Source organism: Magnolia sinica, chromosome 14 (genome assembly GCF_029962835.1).
Source record: "Magnolia sinica isolate HGM2019 chromosome 14, MsV1, whole genome shotgun sequence".
NCBI lineage: Eukaryota > Viridiplantae > Streptophyta > Magnoliopsida > Magnoliales > Magnoliaceae > Magnolia > Magnolia sinica.
In genome coordinates, this window is record NC_080586.1 from 25380166 (window position 1) to 25405610 (window position 25445).

Below are 25445 nucleotides of genomic sequence, written 5' to 3' on the forward strand. Positions count from 1 at the left end.
AAAATTAAATATGATATGCAAGATTGCAGGCTTAGATCACACAAATTCAGAAACAATCACACAAATTCCACATCCCACATGAAAATCCAAACATTCAATTAAAGGGGAATCTATGCGGGTCCAAGCCGACACAGGCTAGGACTGGACCAATAAAATTATAAATCAAACAATGTCAAAGGGAAATAAAATCAACTACTCATGCATAAAAATCCGTCCCTTATCCAAGGGATTCCCTAATTTCAATTCAAGGAACCCTAAGGTGATAAAAAGGGGCAAATCAATTAGGGATCATGTAATATAGGGTTAGGATTCATGAAAAAATGACTATGAGAGGATAAAGAGGATAAAAACCTGAGCCAAAAGATGATCCCGCGTGTGGACAACAACAATGGCCCAAACGGACGTGCGTGTGATCCCGGCCGCACGTGTGTGGGGCCCACTATTCAGAAAAAGGCCACCTTGGCCCTGGTCGGCCAAGGATGGACTTCAAAACCTCCAAATTTCAGCTCGATCCGATGTACGGTTTGTGCGTGGTGCTCTGCCGAAGTTTCAGCTCGCCTGCGGGCCGAAATCTGGAAACCTGCTTCAATGAAGAAATCTGATGCAACAAAAGGACAAATTCAAAGTACGGATGGTGGGGGAAGATGGAAACCAACAGATGATGGCAGCTGGGGGTGAATTGGGAGCGCTGTGGCTTCGCACCACGGTAGTTAGCCTTTCGACAAGGGAGGGCGTCGCACCCACTTTTGACTTCTTCCACAACTCACGAAGAGAGCGAAAAAATAAAGCAAGAATTTTTTATTAACTTCAATGAATGAAAAGAACTACAAGGGGTGCCTATTTATAGGGAGAACCCTATACCCAAAAACTCGCACCATGTGCGACACCTATTACTTGGCGATTAAGTAAACTAAAATAAAAATCAAATGAGGAAATCTAAAGCGTTCACGATGTTCTAAATAATAACAATAAGCAAAACCTAAAATATAAAACCAATCCGATGAGTGGGCCACGATCATGAGATCCCATGGTGGGCTTTTCTTGACTATCGGGCCACTTTTCTGAACCGAAACTTGTCTTCTAGCTAGGAGGCCCTCTCTGGACGTCATCGAGCCAGATCGATGGTGGGGTCCTCCTTCTGCATACGTACGTGCGTAGGGGGGGCGGCGTGAGTGCGCGTGTGCGCGTGATGTCCCCATCAATTCTCCCCGGCTGCAAAGATTTCGCCACTGGAGAAATAAAACTCCTGAACCGCTGGATGTCTGGATCAAGTCTCTCAAGCTCCTCCTCAATGAGCTGACGCTGAGCGTGACTTCCATTTAACCACGTACTTCTGAAACCCGCCGTCCGACGTTGAAACTATCTGATGGTCCTGGATATTCTCTATTTCCTCTCTGGGCGTGTGAAAGTTAGCTATGGGAGGGAGAGGTTGAGAAAAAATCTCAGGAAGAATAGGTATGGGAGGTAGAGGTTGGGAAAATGGGTCAAGACGGGTAGGTATGGAACGTAGAGGTTGGGAAAATGGATCGAGAAAGGTAGGTATGGGAGGTAGAGGCTGGAAAGAAAGGTCAGAAAGAGTGGGTATGAGAGGTAGAGGTTGAGAAAATGGGTCGGGAAGGGTAGGTATGGGACGTAGAGGCTGAAAATATGGGTTAGGAAGGATAGATATGGGAGGTAGAGGCTGAGAAAATGGGTCGGGACGGGTAGGTATGGGACGTAGAGGTTGGAAAAATGGGTTGAGAATGGGCCATGGTTCAAGGGATAAATATGGAGAATCAGGATGGGTGGGCGAAGGGCCGAACAAAGTATCAGTGGTCCCCTGAAAAGTAACTAAATCCTCCACATCGGATGTGAAACTAATTCCCATGAAAGGTGGAAGATCTACCTCATACACATTGAGACCGTTTCGTTTTATAATTTTGACGGGTCCAGCGCTACACGCGTGTAACTTACGAACGGCCCTCGAAGGATACCGCTCGGGCCTGATGCAGACCATCACAGAGTCCCCAATATTGAATCCTTTGAAAAATTTATACTGGTCTGTAGAAAATGTGCAATGTTCATTATTAGTCATGATCTTCTGCCTGATTTCTTGATGCCATGAATGAATGTGATGCGCAAAAGACTCTGCAGACTCTGACGGCCTATGGGACAGTGACATAGGGACAAGATCATTAAGTTTCCTAGGTTTATAATCAGTAAGGACTTCACGAGGACTTAGACCTGTGAACCTATCAATAAAATTATTCAACGTAAACTCGGTTGTAGGTATTACGGTGTCCCATGTTCTGGTGTGCTCTATATCCCTCCTAGGGGGAGACTCATTCGGTAGATCATCAAGAAAGATATCACGTAACTCATCCATTACCGGAATGGCCTCAGTGGGTAACTCTACACTAGCCGCTGGTGCACTCTCTCCAGCCACAAGGCCACACATGTTGTACCCCTCAAAATAGTGGTTTTTATGTCTCTCATGGGGTGGGTGTCCGAGTGTACACCCATAATTGATTCCTTGACCAACTCCATTCATTAGTGTATCCTCCAGGCCACCTGCTTGAGATTGGACATCTACCCCAATGGTGGGGTTTGTCCTAGCGATGGTCTTTAGTCTGGTAATGCGTACATCAAGCTGTTCACAGCATTGGTCTATTTCCAAGCGCTTAATCATAGACTCCAACGTCTGAGATATCTTGTTTAGTGACTCTTGCAATTGTTCCATGTTTAGTGTAGGGTGCAAACCGAAACTGCGACCCGTACGTGTGGGCATATAGTGACTTGCTCAACCTAAAGATCTTCTATGATAACTATATGCGTCTAAAAACTAAATGACCCTACGAGACTCTATATGAAGGAGACTACACACTGTTACTAAAATTCAGTTTTTGTGTTGTAATGTGCCCAAAATTTCGGGCTCCTGTATATAGTTTCAGATTTTTAACTGTTTTCTTGTTTAAGCTTACCTTGACTCATGCATTATTTTGCCTGTGTGATTTTTATGCTTCATGTCTTTCCAGATGCTGGGATATTTCGAACACTCTAAGCTTGCACTCCATTTCCAATCCTTGCTATTCTGGCTGGTATGAATTAGTTTCTTTAACAGACTATTTGCTATGCTGCTTTTTGAAATGTTTTGATAGCAGTGGCAGTTGGTGGTGTTTGGGTTGGGCCAAGCTGGGCTGCGGTTGGCCCATTTATTTATCAGGTCTAACTTTAAGGCCTGGGCCCAACACCTCCCATTTACAATCAGGCTTGGCATCAAGGCCTGGTTCGGCCTGTAATGGTCATAACCTGGCCTGGACCCTAGCTCTGGATTTGCCTCTATAGAAAGAATTGTCCGACATGGTCAGAGGCCGTGCGATATAATCGGACCAGAAATTCAATACCAGGATGATCTGCCAGCCCAAAAATCAGGCCCAATCTGGCCCATGGCTTGTTGCTGGCCATAATTTTGTTTTAATTTTTTTTCGAGTGGCTTATAACAAAAGGTAATTATGACAGCTCATTCTCTTCGTCTATACTTTCTGCTGTTTTCTTTCTTCTGGTAGGTGCTAATGAGAGAATCAGCATCCAAGCCGAAGGTTGCGGCACAAATGGCCATAGATGATTCTGCTGTCAGTAGTTCATTCTTGGGTTCTGGACAGGCAGACAAGGAAAAAAAAAGGGTGTCACTTTTCATTAATGATGATATTTGTGGTGCTATTTTAGATGTATCTTTCCAGCGCATGCTCAAGAAAAATGTTCAAACTGGAATTGCACTGTCTATGGGAACATTGGAGCTGTGGAGTGATGAATTTGATGGCAAGGGAGACTTCAGCCAATATCGTTCTAAGCTGGTATGTCTTGGATCAACAATATCCCTTTCCATGCCTTTTTTCTATCCAAATGGAGTTCTGAGTATAGTTTTTTTTTTTTGGCAACACAATTTTATTAGAAACCAAACAAAAGCTGGAATGTACAATCAATATGGAAGAGAAGGGATGATGAGGAATTAAGCCTCTTCCTAATCAAAACAGGAGATCCTCCAAAAATCTGAAAATTTCCTTTGCTTTACACCCTTAAAATGGGGGACACCCAAAGCCCATAATGGCACCCTCCTTTTAACCCCTAGGGAAATTTGCAACAATGCTTTCCAATTTGTTGTTGAAAAAATCTGAAAAAGGTCTAGTATCTTTCGTCCAAAATGGATGATCTTAGTTTGCTACTTTCTCTTTTGTTCAAAGGAGACCAATGAACTTGTGCAACCATATATGGAAGGATTCCCATATATTGATACATGCGGACATGCACCTGTTTTGCTTATGAAAGAGTTTCAAAGTTTCCTTGTCAAACATTTATTTCACACCCCCCCCCACCCCCCCCCCCCTTTTTTTTTTTGTGTGTGTGTGTGTGGGATGATGAGATTTTATTAGAGAGGCATCTGGTAATGGGAAGACTCCTTGATTTCCCACCCACCATTCTGCACACCATATTTGTTACTGATAATCCCTGCCATAAGCTCCCCTCTTTGATCTCAAAGTGCCAAAGCTACTTACCAAGAAGGGTGATATTCATGCGTCGAAGCTCCCTCAGCCCTGCACCTTCTTGATGAATCGACAAACACACCTCTTGCCAATTGATGAGATGGAATTTGTGCTTCTCATTTGATCCCCTCCATAAGAAGTCCTTCCTTAGCTTTTGTAATCTTCCCAATACTGGTTAAGGGTACTTGAAAGGGGACATGAAATACAAAGGCATGTTGGAAAGGGCGGCCTTGATAAGAGTAGGGCAGCCACCCAAGGAGAGGTAATGACTCTTCTAACTAGCTAGCTTTTTCTCAACTCTCTCAATCACCCTATCCCAAAGATGTTTAGGGGGCTTACTGATGCACAACGGGAGCCCTAAGTATGTGGAAACTGGAAAAAAACTCTCTAGCCTTGCACCCAAACATCAAAGCTGGAGTTGCGGTTTCATCACGAGACAGGCGAATGTCTAACAATTCACTTTTGGAGAAGTTAACCTTGAGCCTATATACCGCCTCAAAGAAAATGACCATTTTTCACAAGTTATCAAGTTTCACCGAATTTGACTTGCAAAATATGATGGTATCGTTAGTGAATTGGAGATGAGATACCTGAGTTTCCGAGCTAGACAACTCGAATCCAAAAATGAGATTAGACTCTTGCCCTTTAGTTATCATACGGCTAAAAGATTCATCTGCAATCAAGAATAGATAAGGGGAGAGCGTGTCTCCCTACCAGAGACTTTTGGAAGGAGCAAAATACCCTTTTAGAGATCCATTGGCTAGGATGGAGTACTTTAGAGCAATAATTAACCACTTGCTCTAAAAGCTCGAACTGTTAGAGTATGGCGAATTAATCCCTTTATTTTATAGCCCAGGCCCCACATCGCATGGGTTAGGACTTCGGCCGAACCCCCTACGTGGGCCCCAAAGCACATGGACCGCCCACCCCGAGTGTGTCCCCGCATCTCACGGGCTACCCCACTCGAGCCTGGTGTGAAATGTGGATTAATCACCCCCGGTGAGGAATCTCGAACACGAGACTTCCTCCGTAGGCCGCACCTACCCCGAGTGTGCCCCTGCATCCCACAAGCGACCCCACTCGAGCCCGGTGTGAAAATGCCCCTGCATTAGTTCCTCTTGTCCTCCTCAGATGAGGTCACCTACTTACAATTACTAGCTATACCATCCACAGGGAAGCAGCATCCATCCAAACAAACAAGCTAATCCCATGCCAATACTTCATTAGAAGGTTTAAGATTCCTTGCTTAAGGCTGTAAAAAACTGTGGAATATGTGATGGCCCTGCCTCTGCCCTTGTCCGAATCCCTTCAATTCCCATGCCACAGCAAGTTTAAGGCGGCAAGTGCTCCAGTGCTTGCCCTAGTCAGAATCCCTTCAATTCCCATGCTAGAGGAAGTCTAAGGTGGCTAGTGCCCCAATTCGAGAAATAACTAAGGTCTCACGTGCGAACAAGCCAGGCTCTTGAGACGGGATGAAGTTGTCTCACAAGTCATAACAGACTGCGATGGTACAACCACCTTCTTTTTCCAACCTGAAATTATGGTTCTATATTCTTTAATGTTGGTGAAGTTGTAAACTCAGAATGTAGAGATTTATACTTTGATTTGTGCTAAAGCACATCTTTTATAATGATAACATTCATCATTTCATATATAAACTGCATTATCAATCATATATAAAGTATACTGCATGTACCTATGCGTGCACTGGTGTGACATTCTTAAACCATGTAATGAAGCAACCTGCAATCCAGATAATCTTGGTCTTGGTTCTCACCTTGCTCTAACTAAATAGGTCTTAGCCCTTGCTTTTTTTCTGTTAGTTATATGATATTCCTCCCTCTATATTGGTTGACCATCTGACTGATTTAAAGGAGAACAAACAAGAAGGTTCCTTCAAATTCTGTTAGTGGATTAGGGTCAGGCAACATAGAATGCTGCCGAGTTAGAAGCTCAAGTTCAACAATGAAACCATTGAGGCAGGAGCAACTAATTGATGGGGTGAATTCCTTATTAATTTTTCTGCAGCCTCTTCCTAGGTGTCTTGGGAATTGGGATACAAAGGAAGACAAGACAAATTCCAGTCACATCACTGAACTATCCTTACCAAGGAAGTTGTTGAATTCAACAATCTACCTCCCCCAATTGATGCCAACTAGAAAGCAAAGTCCCCTGACACCAAGGAAGACTAACGGTTAAATGAGCAGATACCAGAAGGATTTCTGTGGAAATGAATTTTCAATTTCAAGCAGTTGCTATCATCAATCAACACAAGTATTCAACTTTGTTTACAATGGATGAATTCAACAAAAAGCCAATCAGCGTTCTTTTGACGTTATAAGTAGAAAGTCCTCCCACTCAAAATGGAGATAGTTTTCTATGTTCCTTGTCATGCAGAGTGCCATTCCTTTGTGGATCGCAAACTAGAGTTGTGCATTTTTGTGTTGTAATGTGCCCAAAATTTCGGGCTCCTGTATATAGTTTCAGATTTTTAACTGTTTTCTTGTTTAAGCTTACCTTGACTCATGCATTATTTTGCCTGTGTGATTTTTATGCTTCATGTCTTTCCAGATGCTGGGATATTTCGAACACTCTAAGCTTGCACTCCATTTCCAATCCTTGCTATTCTGGCTGGTATGAATTAGTTTCTTTAACAGACTATTTGCTATGCTGCTTTTTGAAATGTTTTGATAGCAGTGGCAGTTGGTGGTGTTTGGGTTGGGCCAAGCTGGGCTGCGGTTGGCCCATTTATTTATCAGGTCTAACTTTAAGGCCTGGGCCCAACACCTCCCATTTACAATCAGGCTTGGCATCAAGGCCTGGTTCGGCCTGTAATGGTCATAACCTGGCCTGGACCCTAGCTCTGGATTTGCCTCTATAGAAAGAATTGTCCGACATGGTCAGAGGCCGTGCGATATAATCGGACCAGAAATTCAATACCAGGATGATCTGCCAGCCCAAAAATCAGGCCCAATCTGGCCCATGACTTGTTGCTGGCCATAATTTTGTTTTAATTTTTTTTCGAGTGGCTTATAACAAAGGTAATTATGACAGCTCATTCTCTTCGTCTATACTTTCTGCTGTTTTCTTTCTTCTGGTAGGTGCTAATGAGAGAATCAGCATCCAAGCCAAAGGTTGCGGCACAAATGGCCATAGATGATTCTGCTGTCAGTAGTTCATTCTTGGGTTCTGGACAGGCAGACAAGGAAAAAAAAAGGGTGTCACTTTTCATTAATGATGATATTTGTGGTGCTATTTTAGATGTATCTTTCCAGCGCATGCTCAAGAAAAATGTTCAAACTGGAATTGCACTGTCTATGGGAACATTGGAGCTGTGGAGTGATGAATTTGATGGCAAGGGAGACTTCAGCCAATATCGTTCTAAGCTGGTATGTCTTGGATCAACAATATCCCTTTCCATACCTTTTTTCTATCCAAATGGAGTTCTGAGTATAGTTTTTTTTTTTTGGCAACACAATTTTATTAGAAACCAAACAAAAGCTGGAATGTACAATCAATATGGAAGAGAAGGGATGATGAGGAATTAAGCCTCTTCCTAATCAAAACAGGAGATCCTCCAAAAATCTGAAAATTTCCTTTGCTTTACACCCTTAAAATGGGGGACACCCAAAGCCCATAATGGCACCCTCCTTTTAACCCCTAGGGAAATTTGCAACAATGCTTTCCAATTTGTTGTTGAAAAAATCTGAAAAAGGTCTAGTATCTTTCGTCCAAAATGGATGATCTTAGTTTGCTACTTTCGCTTTTGTTCAAAGGAGACCAATGAACTTGTGCAACCATATATAGAAGGATTCCCATATATTGATACATGCGGACATGCACCTGTTTTGCTTATGAAAGAGTTTCAAAGTTTCCTTGTCAAACATTTATTTCACCTCCCCCCCCCCCTCCCTTTTTTTTTTGTGTGTGTGTGTGTGTGTGTGTGGGATGATGAGATTTTATTAGAGAGGCATCTGGTAATGGGAAGACTCCTTGATTTCCCACCCACCATTCTGCACACCATATTTGTTACTGATAATCCCTGCCATAAGCTCCCCTCTTTGATCTCAAAGTGCCAAAGCTACTTACCAAGAAGGGTGATATTCATGCGTCGAAGCTCCCTCAGCCCTGCACCTTCTTGATGAATCGACAAACACACCTCTTGCCAATTGATGAGATGGAATTTGTGCTTCTCATTTGATCCCCTCCATAAGAAGTCCTTCCTTAGCTTTTGTAATCTTCCCAATACTGGTTAAGGGTACTTGAAAAGGGACATGAAATACAAAGGCATGTTGGAAAGGGCGGCCTTGATAAGAGTAGGGCAGCCACCCAAGGAGAGGTAATGACTCTTCTAACTAGCTAGCTTTTTCTCAACTCTCTCAATCACCCTATCCCAAAGATGTTTAGGGGGCTTACTGATGCACAACGGGAGCCCTAAGTATGTGGAAACTGGAAAAAAACTCTCTAGCCTTGCACCCAAACATCAAAGCTGGAGTTGCAGTTTCATCACGAGACAGGCGAATGCCTAACAATTCACTTTTGGAGAAGTTAACCTTGAGCCTATATACCTCCTCAAAGAAAATGACCATTTTTCACAAGTTATCAAGTTTCACCGAATTTGACTTGCAAACTATGATGGTATCGTTAGCGAATTGGAGATGAGATACCTGAGTTTCCGAGCTAGACAACTCGAATCCAAAAATGAGATTAGACTCTTGCCCTTTAGTTATCATACGGCTAAAAGATTCATCTGCAATCAAGAATAGATAAGGGGAGAGCGTGTCTCCCTACCAGAGACTTTTGGAAGGAGCAAAATACCCTTTTAGAGATCCATTGGCTAGGATGGAGTACTTTAGAGCAATGTTTTAAATATTGTTATCGCGTAATGTATTACACCCTCGGGATACAGATACATATCAGTTATTGCATATGATATATCGGTTGTATTGCGTAATGTATCGTTGTTGTTGGGAAACATGAGAACATTGGGAAATTGGTAGAATTTTTCGATGAAACTTCAGGTATTGTTGAAAAAGACATCAATATGCACTTAGAAATCAAATCATTACAAAAAAAAAGTGCACATAGTAGGGGTTTCTTTTGTATGGAGTCTTAATATATGCCTCGTCCAAATGAACCGATGCAAGTATATTCATATAATTTATAAATGTAAGAAGACGTGTGGAAACACAAGCGATACATTCAAAAGCAAAAAAGAATCACCAGATCAAGTTACATACATGTTTGATTTTGTGTTTGTATACAAAGATTGCAACTATTTTGCGAGAAATTGAGAAATTTTGATTTTTTTTTTTTCCAAATTTCTGCAACTTGACCCATCTCCCTAAATCTTGAAATCGAAGCTCCAAATTCATCATTTTTCATGGAAAACATGAAGGATCATAGATTTGTAACCATTTGACACTGATTTAACGTGATTTATAACAAAAAACTGGGTCAGAAATTGAAAATGTTCACCAGATTGAATAGGTGGGATATATTGGCAGTATCTACACATTTCATATCGCATAGGTGGGATACAAGATATATCGTGGGATATATCGGCCGATATCGTCGATATTTAAAACATTGCTTTGGAGAAGAGAAGCACGAATGAATCCAAAGCCTCCACTTATGCCCACAACGCATCCTTTCTAACAGGTAATTGAGAAAGTCCCACTCCATGTGATCATAGACCTCCTCAATGTCTAGCTTACAAACAACCCTTGATTTTCCTTCTTTGAACCTGGAATCGATACACTCATGGGATATGAGTGCACTATCCATAATTTGTCTACCCAACACAATGGCCTATTGATTCTCAGATATAATAGAAACTATAATTGACCAGAATCTTCATGCGAGAATCTTGGCAATGATGATCTTGTATGGGCTGCCAATCAGACTAATTGGCCAAAAATCCTCCAGACATTCTACACCCTCAATTGTGGGTGTTAAGGCTATGAATGAAGCCCCCAATTCCGAAGATTAATGGCCTGTAAGTTTTTTTTTTTTTTGGCGAATGCACTCACATCATCCTTAAGAACATTCCAGAAGACTTGGAAGAACGCAAGGGTATAACCATCCTGCCCCGGTGCTTTCTCTCTTCCTAGGCTCAAGATGGCTTCTTTAATTTTTTCTTCCTCGACCAGCTTTTCCAAGAGATTAGCTTCTTCATCCGAAAGGGAGTTGAAAGGGAGATCATCTAGTTTGGATCGGGACCAATGATTTGTGGAAAGGAGCCACTGATAGAAGTTTATAAGAGCCTCACACACCTGCGATTACCCTTCTAGCTGCGTACCATCCACTAACAAGGAGCTGATTCTGTTGTTCCTGGCTTTGGCCGAAGCGATATTTTGGAAGAAACGCATGTTCTTATCCCCAGCCTTTAACCACACTGCTCTGGAACGCTGCCTCCATTTATTTTCAGCCTCCTTAATCCACTGAGAGTAGTCTAGCATCAACTTCGATCTACGGCTTTTATCTTCATCCGACAGGCTCACCCCCTCATCTTTTATGTCAATATCATGAATCTCATTAAGGAGGATATACATCTGAGCTTCTCTAGCCCCATAGATGTCCTTTTTCCAGCCCTTCAATTTTTCTTTCTGAAGTTTCAGCTTGTGATGGATTCTAAACCCGGTAGGACCTTCAACCAGAAACGACTGTCACCATTCTTCCAGTAATCGAAAGAAGCCCTCGAACTCCAACCATGAGAGCTCAAATCTGAAAGGTTTTAGCCCCTAACTATCATTGTCCACTTCAAGCAGAATGGGTCTGTGGTCTGAGACTGGCCTTGGCAATGCCTTTACCTTGGCAAGAGGGAATCTCTCCACCCATTCTGGTGACACTAAGAATCTCTCTAGCCTAGACATGATCGTGTCATTTTGCCCATTCATCCATTTATACTTTGCCCCGCTCGTTGGAATGTCCATCAGCTCGTTCATACGAATCCAGTGGGACAAGTCCGTCATACTTTTGGATAATCAGGAGCCATTCAACTTCTTGAAACTGAAACAGATGACATTGAAGTCACCGCCGATGCACCAAGGATAACACCACTTGTCTCAGATTGATTGGAGCTTTTCCCAGAGGGGGCACCTCTCGCTTGCCCTACATGGGCTGTAAGCAGCCTGAATGTCCATCTGAACTTAGAAGACACGTCAAGAAGCACCACCGAGATTGAGAACTGGCCACACCAAAAATCTTCTTTCCTCTAAATAGCTGAAGTCCAAGCAATCAGAATGCCTTCAGAGGATCCCTCCGCATCCAAACAAATCCAGTCCTTATCTCGAACCCCCCACACCGAGTCCAAAATCTTCCTATCGATTGCCGAAAGCTTGGTTTCTTAAGAAGAGTCATCTGAGCCTTTGATTTGCTGCACATATCTTTAATCTTGAGTCTTTTAGATTTGCACCCCGAGCCCCTCACGTTCTTAATCCAACTTAAGACATTCATCGAGAAACTGGCCTTGCTTTGCCCCTGTGAGGACCTCTGACTTTGTTGCCCATGTCATAGTTTACAGTGCTTTCTAGATGAAGAAGCTCTCTCTGCCCTCTAGGTGTGCTCTTAAACGCCCTCCTGAGCTCTAGGTCCTGGCATGGACTCACCCTTTGCTCCATGAACTGAAGAAATGCTTCGGCATCTTCATCCCCATCTACCTTTGACAAGCCCATCATTTGGCCCAGCCTATCTATAATGTCCTTTGTTCAGTCGAGGTCTTCATCCGATAGAGATCTGGCAGATAACTTCCTGTTCGGAGGCTCTGGACGCTCAAGCAGCAGGATTTCTCCTCTAATTGGGGTGCCCTTCCTTTCATTGGTTATCTGGAGCGGGGTGGCATCTAGGGTTTCCGACAAATCTTCTGACATTTTTACCCAATTGTTGGCAATATGTTAATACTATATGTTCAAGTGCACAATATATATATATATATATATATATATATATATATATATATATATATATATATATATATATATATATATATATATTTTTTTGGGGGGGGGGGAAGGGAATGTAACTTAAATTTCCTACTTTCCCCATGCATGCGCGCTTAGTTTCCTACTTCAAACATTTCTACAATAAAGAAATTCCTATTTTCTGTCTTTTCTCTCGCTTCATTCCACAGCATTTCTGAGTAATTCGTTCGAAGTGACTTGGATCAAATCGCTGCCAACTGATCTAACATATTATCTGGTAGCTTTCCACTTACTGGCAACCTAGTTGACTCGCCCTTCGATGTTTGGTTTTTGTTGTCGTTTTCAGATGTTACGAACCTGTTTACTGGTAGTTCTGGTTGAGTGCTTTAAAAAAGCTATTTGCTGCTTCAATAGTCTTCTGTTCCCATGATGTCATTTGAGCTTTCAATGCAGTTGGAGCTCATCCGACTTGTTGCTTTTCACAAGCCCCTGGTTGCTGCAGCAAGGGTTACCCAGAGAATTGACACAATTATTCAGAGCCATTTGACCACTCCATTGCCTGTGCAGGTATAAAGACTTCATTTTGTATTTGTAATGGATGCTATGTGATTATTGAGGTCCTTAGCTATTTGTTGGTTTCTATTCTCAGGACTTACATTTGATGGAAAGCATGCAACTGGCACTAGAAACCATTGTGAGCTCAGTTTTTGATGGATCAACTGAATTTGGCGGTGGTAATTCTGAAATTCAGTTCACATTGCACCGTATATTGGAAGGTTGTCCAGTGAGTTCTCTAGTCATCATCAGAACTTGAAAAAGGCTTTCATCATGTATTTTACTGAAAACCTATGGTTACTTGTGAACTGAAGGTTTACTTCAGCAACTTCTCTCATTGAAATGGACCGAGCCAGCACTTGCAGAAATACTTGGGCGCTATTTAGATTCATTGGGTCCCTTTTTGAAGCACTTCCCAGATGCAGTTGGTCTTGTCATCAATAAGCTTTTCGAACTCTTAACTTCGCTCCCTTTTGCTCTGAAGGTTGTATGGGATTTTTCCTCGTAGCATTATGTTTTAGTTACCTGAAAGTAGGATCTGATTTGTCATGTACTGAAAAGTTGCTTTGACCCATCTGATTTCTTGACAGGATCCTTCTGCAACCAGTGCCCGGCATGCAAGGCTGCAGATCTGCACGTCATTTATACGGATTGCTAAAGCTGCTGACAAAAGCCTTCTTCCTCATATGAAGGTTACTCAATGATTACCATCTATCACAAGCAAACTTAAAGACTTAACAATTAAGAATACAGTACTCAGTAAAGGTTTAGTGGATAATTTTTATTAATCATTCTTCACATATGGAATTTCTTTGATTTGCTTTTAAACCTGTAGGGCTAAACTTAGGTCTTGTTTTTTCTTAAATTGTCTACCATTGATGTTTCTGCATCACAAAATAAAAGTGCGTCGTCCACAAATTGTAGATGAGATATCCAGACCCCTTGTGTTCCTTAGAAACCATAAATAAGACCCACCTCTCAACCTTTTTCTAGCATTCTACTCGAGGCTTCCACTATCACTACAAACAAGAACGATGAAAGTGGATCCCTTTGCCTCAAGCCCCTCATTGATTTAAAAAATCCCTTTGGAGAACCATTGATCAACATTGAAAAGCATGACTATGAGACACATTCATGCATTCAGTTAATCCATTTGTTCTCGCACCCTATTCTTTTCAACATGTACTTGAGGAACCCCCAATCCACTTGGTCTTAAGCCTTCTCAATATCCGACTTGCAAACCACTCCTTTCTTTCCTTCCTTGCATCTCGAATCTATACATTCGTGGGTGAGCAAGGACCATCTAGTATTTGCCTATACGCCACGAAAGTGCCTTGGCTCTCGGATACAACTCTTGCTTCTTTCGTAAGAATAATAGCTATGAATGAAGCCCCCATCCCCTTGGAGAGCCTTCCTTTGCCCATAACTCTTTAACGAAATCCACTACATCCCTCTTGAGCATGTCCCAAAAAACTCGATAGAAAGCCATAGGAAAATCATTTGGGCCTAGGGCCTTATCTCTACCTAAGGAGTCTACGACACATTTGATTTCTTCTTCCAACACTGACTTCTCAAGAGAATCCCATTCCGTGAGCAAGAGACATTCAAAAGGCAAGTTGTCCAACAAAGGTCTCCTCCACCCATCATTTGTTGGTAACTTGGAATAGAATTGCATGATAGTTGAATAAACTTGTTCCTTCTCTTCTCTTCTTTGGCCATCTATCTGAAGATTGAGTGCTTGATTATTTCTTGCCCTAGCACTAGCAATGCTATGGAAAAAAAAACGAGTGTTCTTATCACCTTCTTTTAACCATAATGCCTTTGATCTTTGCCCCTAAATAATCTCTTCTTCCTTGAGGTACTTGGAATGCTCTGCCAACAAAATAGTGCGCCTATGTTGTTCTTGGTGTTGGACGATGGAAACTAACTTAGAATGCAAGATGAGAGATCAATTACGCATTAATTTCAGCATTCAACATGTAAAACCAAACATATCCACATAATAGATTCAGAAAATTTAGATCTGTAACACAGGTTCTAAGCTATCACATACACGGTGCACGAAAATATAAAATATTACTAGAGTGGCCCACTTGGAAGAAGGGACCAAGGTGTTCCGTATCCGTTATGATACACTCGTAAAGGCCGATACTTATAGGTAACGGCCATGACTGTTACGCGATATGGGGGGTGAAACGGGGTAGTTGGTTTTTTGAGACTGTATCAGCCGTTACGGTGGCCGTAAAGGCCGGTACGGGGCATAACGACCGATACTTCCATAACGGTCGAAAAACGGTCACTTTTTTTTCTATTTAAATTCATTTGTCTCCTTTTTTTTTTCATTCCAAACTCTCCTAGATCATTTTACAACAGATTTCGACCATCTTACTATAGCTTTTAAGATTAAAACCGTAAATTAAAATGATTTGAGCGAATAGAAGCTCCGAGGCCATTTTTTTCAAAAAATTGAAAAAAGTAGTATTTATGCATTTTTTCTGATTTCTAGATCTAATGCTTGATTGTGATGTGTAAACATTAAAGACATAATCATATTAAAAAATTCACTAGACAGCCCAATACAACACTCACCAAAGAGTGGACCGTTACACTACCATAAACATGTTCAAAACAAAAAATGAATACATATTTGAAATATTTACATTATTCTTGATTTTCTAGATAATTTTTTTAGAATTTTTTGGGCAAAAGAAAATTTTCAACCGTTTTGGGGGTCGTAGCGGTCGTTGCGGCCTGTATCGGCCGTTATGGCCAATACCCATATCGGTAATGGTGGTGACCATTACAGCCACCGTTACTGATATAGAATACCTTGGTAGGGACTTCCAATCTAGCGTGGGTTGTGCAACAACCACGTGAAAAGACAACGACCCCAATAAAATCAAGTTTGGGAAAGGTATTTACAACAAAAAAATCAGATTTTCGTTAGGGTTTCGGGTTCATGGATTGTGATTTGGGGATTGGGGTTCTGTGGATTGGATAGGTTAGGAAGGAAATTGAGGGAAAAAAAAAACAAAAATGGGCCCACACGTGGTGGTCCGTATGGATGCACGTGTGTGTGGGTCCACGCATGGATTGGTAGGGGAAGGAGAGGTGGATTGGGTTGGGTTTAGATGGATTGAGAAGAGTTGTAAGGGAAGGAAAAGAAGAGGAAGAAAAAAATTGGAAAACCTTGTTGGAGAGGAGAAAGAGGTAGAAAGTTGGAGGAATCTACTACCAAATGAGCCTCTACCCTTCCACAATTTAATTGGAAGGGAGGGTTTGTCACAAACCTTAAAAATCAAAGAGGAAAATACCTTTCAACACAAGAAAGTCCTTTTTTAAAAAACCTTTTCTCGAACTCCACTAGGGTTGGACGTCCAGCCCCTCTTATGCTTTTATATTAAAATTTCAAAAAAATTGCAAATATGCCACTCAAGTGATATAGTCCGTCATCCAAAATAAGGAAACTAAAACATTTATTATCAATCTCAATTGTCAAATAAATTTTGAAAATAACAAAAAACATAAATGAAACGAGATCAGGGTCCAAGGGGTCCAGATCTAGAAGATCTGGTGGCCCGATGGCCTGATCGACAAGATCCAACGGTTAGATCAATATGAAATAAAAATTCTATGACTATAATTGTCTCCTAGGAAACCCACATGCATCATCCCTTAGTGGGGTCTGCATCATCCCTTAGTGGGGTCTTCCTAATGCACTTCTAATGCATGTGGGGTCTTCAAAATGATTTGGCGGGCCCAATCTGGAACTCATCTTCCATCCACAAAGAGAGCTGTGCTAATGTGGGTGGTTGCCTCCGTCTCTGGTACACCCGAGTAGGTTCTTCAATGTCCCCATCAACTCTCTTTGGTTGAGAAGAATTCGCCACTGGCGAAATAAAGTTGTGGTAACGCTCGAGGAGGTAGGGATCAATACGCTGGAACTTTGCCTCTGTAATCCAGGTGTTGTCCGACTTCGGCCTATTCTTCCACTTCACAAGGTATTTTTTATTTCTTCCATGGCAGGAAGTGACTGCTTGGTGGTTTGGAACATCATCGATCTCTTCTTTTCAACCAGGTAGTGATGGAAGCGAAGGCAATGGGTTGGAAGTAAAGTCTGGTAAAGGCAATGGGCTGGGGTTGGGGACAGGGTCAGGGACACCATCATCTGGGATAGGAGAGATTTGCAGGAGGGATAGAAGATGGAAGTGTGGGTCCATCATAAAGCATAAGGTCCTTCATGTTGAATGTTGCACTAATGCCCATGTCAGATGAAAGATCCACCACATATGCATAAGGGCCAGCTCTTGTCAAAATTTTATATGGACCTGCACTGCGGGCATGCAATTTCCTCACGGTTCCTTGTGGGAATCGTTTGGGCCTAATGCGGACCGTGACGTCGTCACCCACCTGAAACTCAAACCTACGATGTGAATCTGTAGAGATTTTATAATGCTGATTACTCGCATTAATGCGCCTCTTGATCTCACTATGTAAGTCGTGAATATGCCGTGCAAATGTTTTTGCGGACTTAGATGGCTTATGTGAAATGGACATGGGTATGAGATCTATTAGCGTTCTAGGCTTATACCAAAATACTATCTCAAATGGATTCATTCATGTGGACCTATTGATGGAATTGTTGTATGTAAACTCGACTACGAGCAAAACCACATCCCAGGTCCTAATGCGGTCTCCCACCAGATATCATAGTAGATTCCCTCAGCTTTGATTGACAACCTTTGTCTGATCATCAATCTGAGGATGGTATGCTGAAGAGAATTGCAACTTAGTTCCCATCATGTGCCATGTAGTTTTCCAAAAATAACCCATAAACCGCACATCTCGATCTAACATAATGGTCTTTGACAAACCACGTAGACGAACTACGTCCCCAAAGAATATCTTAGCCACATTAGTGACATCAGACATTTTAGAATATTGGAGGAAGCGAGCCATTTTTGAAAAACGGTTCACAACTACAAAAATGGAATTGTGCTTTTTAATTGTTTTGGGGTGCCCAAGCACGAAATCCTTGCTAATATCAACCAATAGGGCGTGGGGGATTGACAAAGGTGTATATAAACCCGTGTTCTGCTTATTCCACTTTGCCAGCTGACAAGTCTTACATTGCCCTATAATGTTAGCCATTTTTCGCTTGAGAGTTGGCCAATAGAAACGCTCCTCTACAAGGGCAATAGTCTTGTCCCACCGAAAAATGATTAGCCATCCCTTCAACATGAAGCTCCCAGACAAGAAAGTCACGGAAGGACGTTCGTGGTATACGCAATCTATCACTTTTAAACAAAAACTTACTGACTAGGACAAACTCACTACTATCCATAGACTGACCATCTAACAACAATGCGTATACCTTTGCAAAATCTCGGCAACTAGGGTAACCTTCCTTTAATCGTTTAAACCCATTGACTTCGACGTTCATGGATTGGAGCAACCTTACGACTCAACACATTGGCATGTTTATTCTCAACCTCAGGCTTGTGCTTCAACACAAAAGTGTACTCCTGAAGAAATAGGACCCACTTGGCATGCCTTAGGTTCAACTTCTTTTGCGAGTTGAGATAGCTCAACGTCTCATGGTTAGAGAATAAGATGAACTCCTGTAGTAATAAATAATGTTGCCAATGGCGCAAAGATTGCATTACCGTATAAAATTCTTTGTCATAAGTAGAATACTTTTGTTTCGCTTCATTCAACTTATCGCAAAAGAAAGGGACAAAGTGTCTTTCTTGACTAAGCATTTCACCTATACCTTCACCAGACACATTACAAGCAACCTCAAACGCCTTAGAAAAATCTGGAAGTCGCATGACATGAGCTTCTGTCATCTTGAGTTTGATATTCTTGAAGGCCCTAGAGGCTGCTTTAGTCCATTGGAACTCTCATTTTCTTATGCAATCGGTAATGGGAGCTATGATGGATCTAAACCTTCTAATGAACCACCTATAAAAGGTGGCTAAGCCTTGAAAGCTACGCTCCTCATGAACATTGCGTGGCTCAGGCCAACTGACTATGGCCTTGACTTTCTCGGGATCCGCATGCATGGCCTTAGATGACACGATAAAACCTAAGAAGATGACACTATTAGACAAAAAGAGCACTTCTTGAGATTGGCATACCACTTCTCTGCCTTAAGGATCCCACACACTTGCCTCAGATGGTGGAGGTGTTGTTCCTTAGTCATTCTATAAATAAGGATGTCATCTAAGTACACGACTAGGAATTTCCCCATGAAGGGTCTCAACACTTGGGTCATCACCTCATAAATGTACTTGGGGCATTGTTCATCCCAAAAGGCATGACTAGCAACTCGTACAACCCATCATTCGTCTTGAAGGCAGTTTTTCATTCATCACCTAGGTGAATACAAATCTGGTGATAACTATTCTTGAGGTCTATTTTGGAGAAAATTGTGGCATTGGCCATCCTTTCCAACATATCGTCAAGACGTGGTATAGGAAATCGGTACTTAACAGTAATCTTGTTGATGACTCTACCATCCACGCACATACGCTACGCTATCCTTTTTGGGTGTCAGAAGGGCGGGCGGAACGCATGGGCTGATGCTTTCTCGAATGAACCCTTTCTTAAGAAGCTTATCAACTTGCTTTTTGAGTTTCTCATGCTCCGTGGGGTTCATTTTGTAACAAGGAAGGTTTGAGAGAGTCGACTTGGGGACAAGATCAATGGCATGCTGGATGTCCATCATAGGTGGAAGTTTATCCGGGAGGTCATCAGGAAAGACGTCATCGAATTCTTTTACATTAATGATGTGAAGAGACTTTGGCTTGACTTCCTAGAAGTTCCAGGATCACCCTTCTTGTTAGTCTCCTTCTTTTCAGTATGCTTTTGGGTGGAAGAGGACTTGATCTAATTTTCTTGCCCACAAATATTCAAGCATCGAATATTGTAACATCCAAATCAAATAACCAAGGCCTGCCCAATATGATGTGGTCGACATCCATGGGAACCACATTGTACCACAACAAATCCTTATATGACCCAAACTGGATGGGGATACAACATTGCTCTGAGATCGGAATGGAAGACTCATCAACCCATGATGCTCTGTGGGGCTAAGGGTAAGACTCTGCTTTCAAGCCCAGTCGACTCATAGTTCTAGTAGAGACCACATTGGCACAACTGCCACTGTCCACGACCACTTTAATTCTTTTCTCCACACTTGGTATAAGTGTAAAAGATCGTGTTCCTATGCCAATCATCATTTTCTTTAGCTTGGGCAAAGACGCATCTTACTACTGTTAGAGCGTGGGTCCCCTGCTCATCAAACTCATTACTAGCACCAATATTAGGCTTATGTTCCTCTACGTTGCAATTGCCCTCGGCATCCTCATTTGCCTCATCTATCATAAGAGCTTTATCTCTTTCTTTGTTCGGGCATTTCTTTGCAAGGTGACCATAACCATTGCAACGGAAACACTGCATGTGCTCACTTCCCTTCGAACTAATGCTGGCTAGACCCTTACCTTTAACATATCTATTATAGGTGGGAACACCGATTAGGTGTTTAGTCTGGCCCCCAGGGTTAGGTTTGGCTTCCTAAGGAGCAACCTTGCCACAGAAATCACGAGACCCAAACCGCTTCATGGTTGGTTGCACTAAGTATCGTTCAAGCTCCTCTACCTTACGGTAGGCCTCTTCTAGTGTACCAACTTCATGAGGGATGAGCTCACACCCAATCTCAGGACGCAGGCCCGTCCTAAAATGACACAATCATAGTTGGGGACTCGTTGACATCACATTGCATCATATACTCATCGAATCTCTCGATGTAATCCAATATAGGCATTGACCTTGCCTCAAGGACTGCCACTGATCCAAAAGGTGATCATGGTATGAGAGGGATGTATTTTTCGTTAAGAAGTTCTTTCATCTTGACCCATGATGTAATGGGTTCATCTCCGTACCGCTTTGCCTTCCGCTCTGTATTGGTCCAGAATAGCTTGGCTTGACTTGTCAACTTCATTTTAGCGAACCTCGCTCAATGGCGATCTGACATGTCATGGCACTCGAAGTGGGTCATGCCACCTAGCCAGTCAAAGAAATGTTTCGGGTTCAAGTGACCATCAAAATTGGGAGCATCAATTTTGATGCTCTTTATTACTCGTTCCTCAGGGTCATAATGATCTTGCGACTCTCTACGGGGTGCGTGGGCGCAGTCCTACATGACCTACTCCTTGACCAAAGTTCCTATTACGACCCCTAATGGGTTCTATTGGGACTGGGCCTTGTTCAACTAGGTCCACATCCACTAGCTCTCCTGTCTGAGACGCCTTCCCCGGTAACGGGGGTATTGTGAGAGGTAGTCTCTAGCTATGTGATACATTGGTTGCTGGAAGTCAATTGTGCGGCAGTGGTCCTATTGTGTGTCTCAATGGCCGTCAGACGGCGGTTAATCTTTTCAAGAGCCTCGACAATCTGATCTGGGTTCATGGTGGTGAATAGACTAAAACTACGACCTGTTCGCGTTTGCATACGCTAAAGGGCCCTGATGAAACCTAACTGTATGTGTACTATATGATGAATGCGATACAAAAAAATCAGATTTGATGACGCTCAATGTGACACCATATGATGCTCATGTACTTTATGTATGATGACCCTAAGTACCTTAAACCCTATGGACAATCCTTGAATGATTCTATCAAGGCCAAAACTGAAAATTTAGCAACTAGGTGTCTTAAAGTCACGAAATCTGACAATTCCAGCAATATGGGTCTTCTAAAATACCCAAGCAAGAAATTCAATGAGCCAAATCGGAAAAAATCAGCAAGCCATATGCAATCTATATGCTCTACTATTGCTATCAGAATTTCGTCGAACAACTACCTTACGTTAGACTAAGGCTCTGATACCAAATTTAGTGTAGGGCAATGGAAACTAACCTAGGATGCAAGATGAGAGATCAATTACGCATTAATTTCAGCATTCAACATGTAAAACCAAACATATCTACATAATAAATTCGGAAAATTCAGATTTGTAATACAAAGGTCTGAGGCTATCACATATGTGGTGCACGAAAATATAAAATATTACGATAGTGGCCCACTTGGAAGTATGGATCGAAGAAGGGTAGTGACATTGATCCACAAGAAGCTCAGTGAATTCTTGAAATAGTTGAAGCTAACTTGAGTAGAGCTGAAGGCAAGAGACAAGCAATTGAGGTGAATCCAGCTTGAGGCGAATCTAGCTCTCAGAAGAGCTAAGACACGAGTAGAAGCTATCAATGTCATTTCTTGCTAGCCGTTGCATCAGAATAATCAAAAGAAGTTCTGTTTATACAAAATTTTAACTGTGATGAGATAATAAGGATTTGGATATGCACAAAAATCCAAGATTTCATCCTTTCGCCCGGAGCATTAGGAGTCTTTTTTTTTGCTTGAAATTTTCTTTTTTCTTTTTATAGAGTAAGATTAGTATCGAAATGATTTGCAGGATGTCTCATCTATAGAGATCCATATTGTCTCATCCAGAAAATCAATTGATTCCTTCTTTCTTCTTGCTTTGGGGGAGTCCCTCCATAGTATGGAGGAACATATACTATGAATCAATCAATGGATTCAATTCTTTAAAAACATCATCATAAACAAAAGAATGGAGTAGTTTGAAACATCGGAGCAAAGGATCCGTTTTGTTATTTATACGAATATAGTATGATTATTGTGTTGACAAGATGAATTTCCAATTTTTATTTTTTATTTTTATGTTTCCAATCTAGCATGGGTAGTGCAACAACCACGTGAAAAGACAACAATGCCAATGAAATCAGGGTTGGGAAATGGATTAAAAAAAATCAGATTTTCGTTAGGGTTTTGGGTTCATGGATTGAGATTTGGGGATTGGGGTTCTAGGGATTAGATAGGTTAGGAAGGGAATCAAGGAGGAAAAAAAACCAAAAAAGGCCCACACGTGGTGGTCCGTACAGACGCATGTGCGTGCGGGTTCACGCGTGGATGGGTAGGGAAAGGAGAGGTGGATTGGGTTAGGTTTTGATGGGTTAAGAAGAGTTGTAAGGGAACGAAAAGAAGAAAAAGAAAAAAAAAAGTGGAATACCTTGTTGGAGAATTGAAAGATGAAGAAAGCATCTTGGAGGAATCCACTACCAAACAAGCATCTACCCTTCCACAATTCAATTGGAAAGGAGGGATGTTCACCCCCCGATGCTTTTATATTAAAATTTCAAAAAAATTACAAAATGTCACTCACTTAAGTGATGTGGCCCATCATCCAAAATAGGGAAACTAAAACACTTATCATCGATCTCAATACTCAAATAAATCGTAAAATAACAAAAAACATAAATGAAACGAGATTAAGGTGCAATGAGCACAAATCTAGAAGATTTGGTGGGCCGATGGCTTGATCGGCAAGATCCAACGGTTGGATCAACAAGAAATAAAAATTCTATGACTAAAACTATCTCCTAAGCAGCCCACATGCATCATCCCTAAGTGAGATCTTCCTGATGCACATCCAATGCATGTGGGGTCTTCAAAATGGCTCGGCAGGCCCCATCTGGAACTCATCTCTCATCCACAAAGAGAACTGCGTTGATGTGGTTGGTCGGCTTAGTCTCTGGTACACCTGAGTAGGTCCTCTGATGTCCCCATTAGTTCTTCTTCAGATAGATCGCCCTCCTCTTCCTTGATATTTAGCCCGATCCTTTTGCTTAGGTACTCATTTTTCCAATCATTCAGTTTCCCCCTGAGAAGCTTAAGCTTTTGAGATAATCAGAAACTAGCCGTACCTATAATATTGAAAGATTGCCAACAATTTTTAATAAGATCATCAAATCCTTCCACTTCCAGACACAAGTTCAAAGCGAAAAGGCTTCGGCTGTCAAGTATCCTTGACCTTCAATAAAATAGGATGATGGTTTGATATTGGTCCAGGAAAATCACATGTTGCCACCAATGGATACTTATCAACCTAGTCAGCAGAGAGCATACATCTTATCTAACCTGGCCATAACTGGAGGATCCCTCCCATGGGACCATGTGTACTTAGCTCTGCCCATCAGAATATCAATCATTTCATTTTGGCTCACCCACTCCTTAAACCCTTTCATGCTTCAAGTGAACTCGACACCCATTCAAATTCTTATGTGCAAATTTAATGACATTAAAGTCACCCCTAACGCACCATGGAAGATTAAAACTTTGCTCTGATTTGATTCAGCTTTTCCTAGAAGAGATGTTTGTGATTTGGAAGGCATGAGCCTATATTGCTATAAAAAGCCGTTTGAATTGTGAGAATATCTCCTTGAACAAAACCGAGACTGAAAAGGAGCCAATAAAGTTGCCTTATGAATTCCAAATGTCCTTATTCTTGGCCACCACTAACCTCCCTACTGAACCTTCTTCATTCAGAGTAGACCACCCCTTGTTCTCAACTCCCCAAATAGAATCGAGTGTTTTGTCATCGAAGACCTCAAGCTTTGTTTCTTGAAGGGAAAGAATCTGAATCTTATATGTTTTACATACCTCCTGTTGATGCAGAAATCTGGATGTCCTCCTTAGACCACTTGGTACCTGCAAGAGAAGACAAAGATGGATACCCTGGCTTCAGCAGGGGACCCTCCGATGCCAAAGTCAGACATGCAAGCTAGGTCTAGTAGAACGTAAAGTTTTTAGGTGTGTTTTCTGAGTTGGATTGTGCGTACCTTTCACTATTAGGGATGCTCTATTTATAGTTGAGAGAGGGCGGTGGCATAGAGGACAATCTCCCTATTTAGCAGGAACGTGTCATAGAGGGATTCGAGTCCCGAGCATGTCGCGGGTATCTCCCGAGATCCTCGGCTAAGATCTCGGGAGGATTTGTGTTGCGGTCGTCTCCCAAGATCCTCAGCTGGAATCTCGGGTAGGGTCGGTCGGAGCCAGGTGGGAACCAACAGAAGCACGTGGCAGGAGTCCGAGGTGGATCAGACTGATGTCGCACTTAGGGAATTTGCTCATAAGTTCTTGGGCCTTTTGTAAATAAGCGATCATTCTTTCTTCCTTGGTCTGGTATTTGCTGGCTACTTGGTTGACGACGAGCTATGAATCACTGTGGACTTTCAAGCTCTGAGCCCCCATTATTGCTGCCAGCCTAAGTCCAACGAGTAACGTTTTGTACTTTGTCACGTTGTTCGATGTTTGATATCTAAATCTTAAGGCATATTGTGTGCAGGTCTGGTCATGAGCCTCAAGGACTATCCTAATCCCGCTACCTTTAGAATTGGATGAGCTGTCGACTTACAACATCCAGGTCAATGGATCAGGCTTGACCGCTTGATTAGCCATTTGGTCGGTTTCGCTGCTCGGACTAGCTTCCAGGTTATGTCCACATGCGAGCTCGACAATAAAATCGGCCACAGCTTGGCCTTTAATGGTGGTCCGGGGCTGATATTTGATGTCAAATTCAC

The 25445-nt window shown here is 42.1% G+C and overlaps 1 protein-coding gene across 1 annotated transcript in view; it reads left to right on the forward strand.

Moving 5' to 3' along the window:
- The window catches only part of LOC131225368 (protein HASTY 1), a 109792-nt gene that overhangs the window by 36574 nt on the left and 47773 nt on the right, over positions 1–25445 (forward strand). The window contains exons 10-15 of the mRNA XM_058220892.1: positions 3015–3077; positions 3546–3833; positions 12896–13009; positions 13092–13218; positions 13312–13481; positions 13588–13689. Of these exons, the coding sequence (XP_058076875.1) occupies positions 3015–3077; positions 3546–3833; positions 12896–13009; positions 13092–13218; positions 13312–13481; positions 13588–13689 (864 nt within the window). The remainder of the gene's footprint in view (positions 1–3014; positions 3078–3545; positions 3834–12895; positions 13010–13091; positions 13219–13311; positions 13482–13587; positions 13690–25445) is intronic.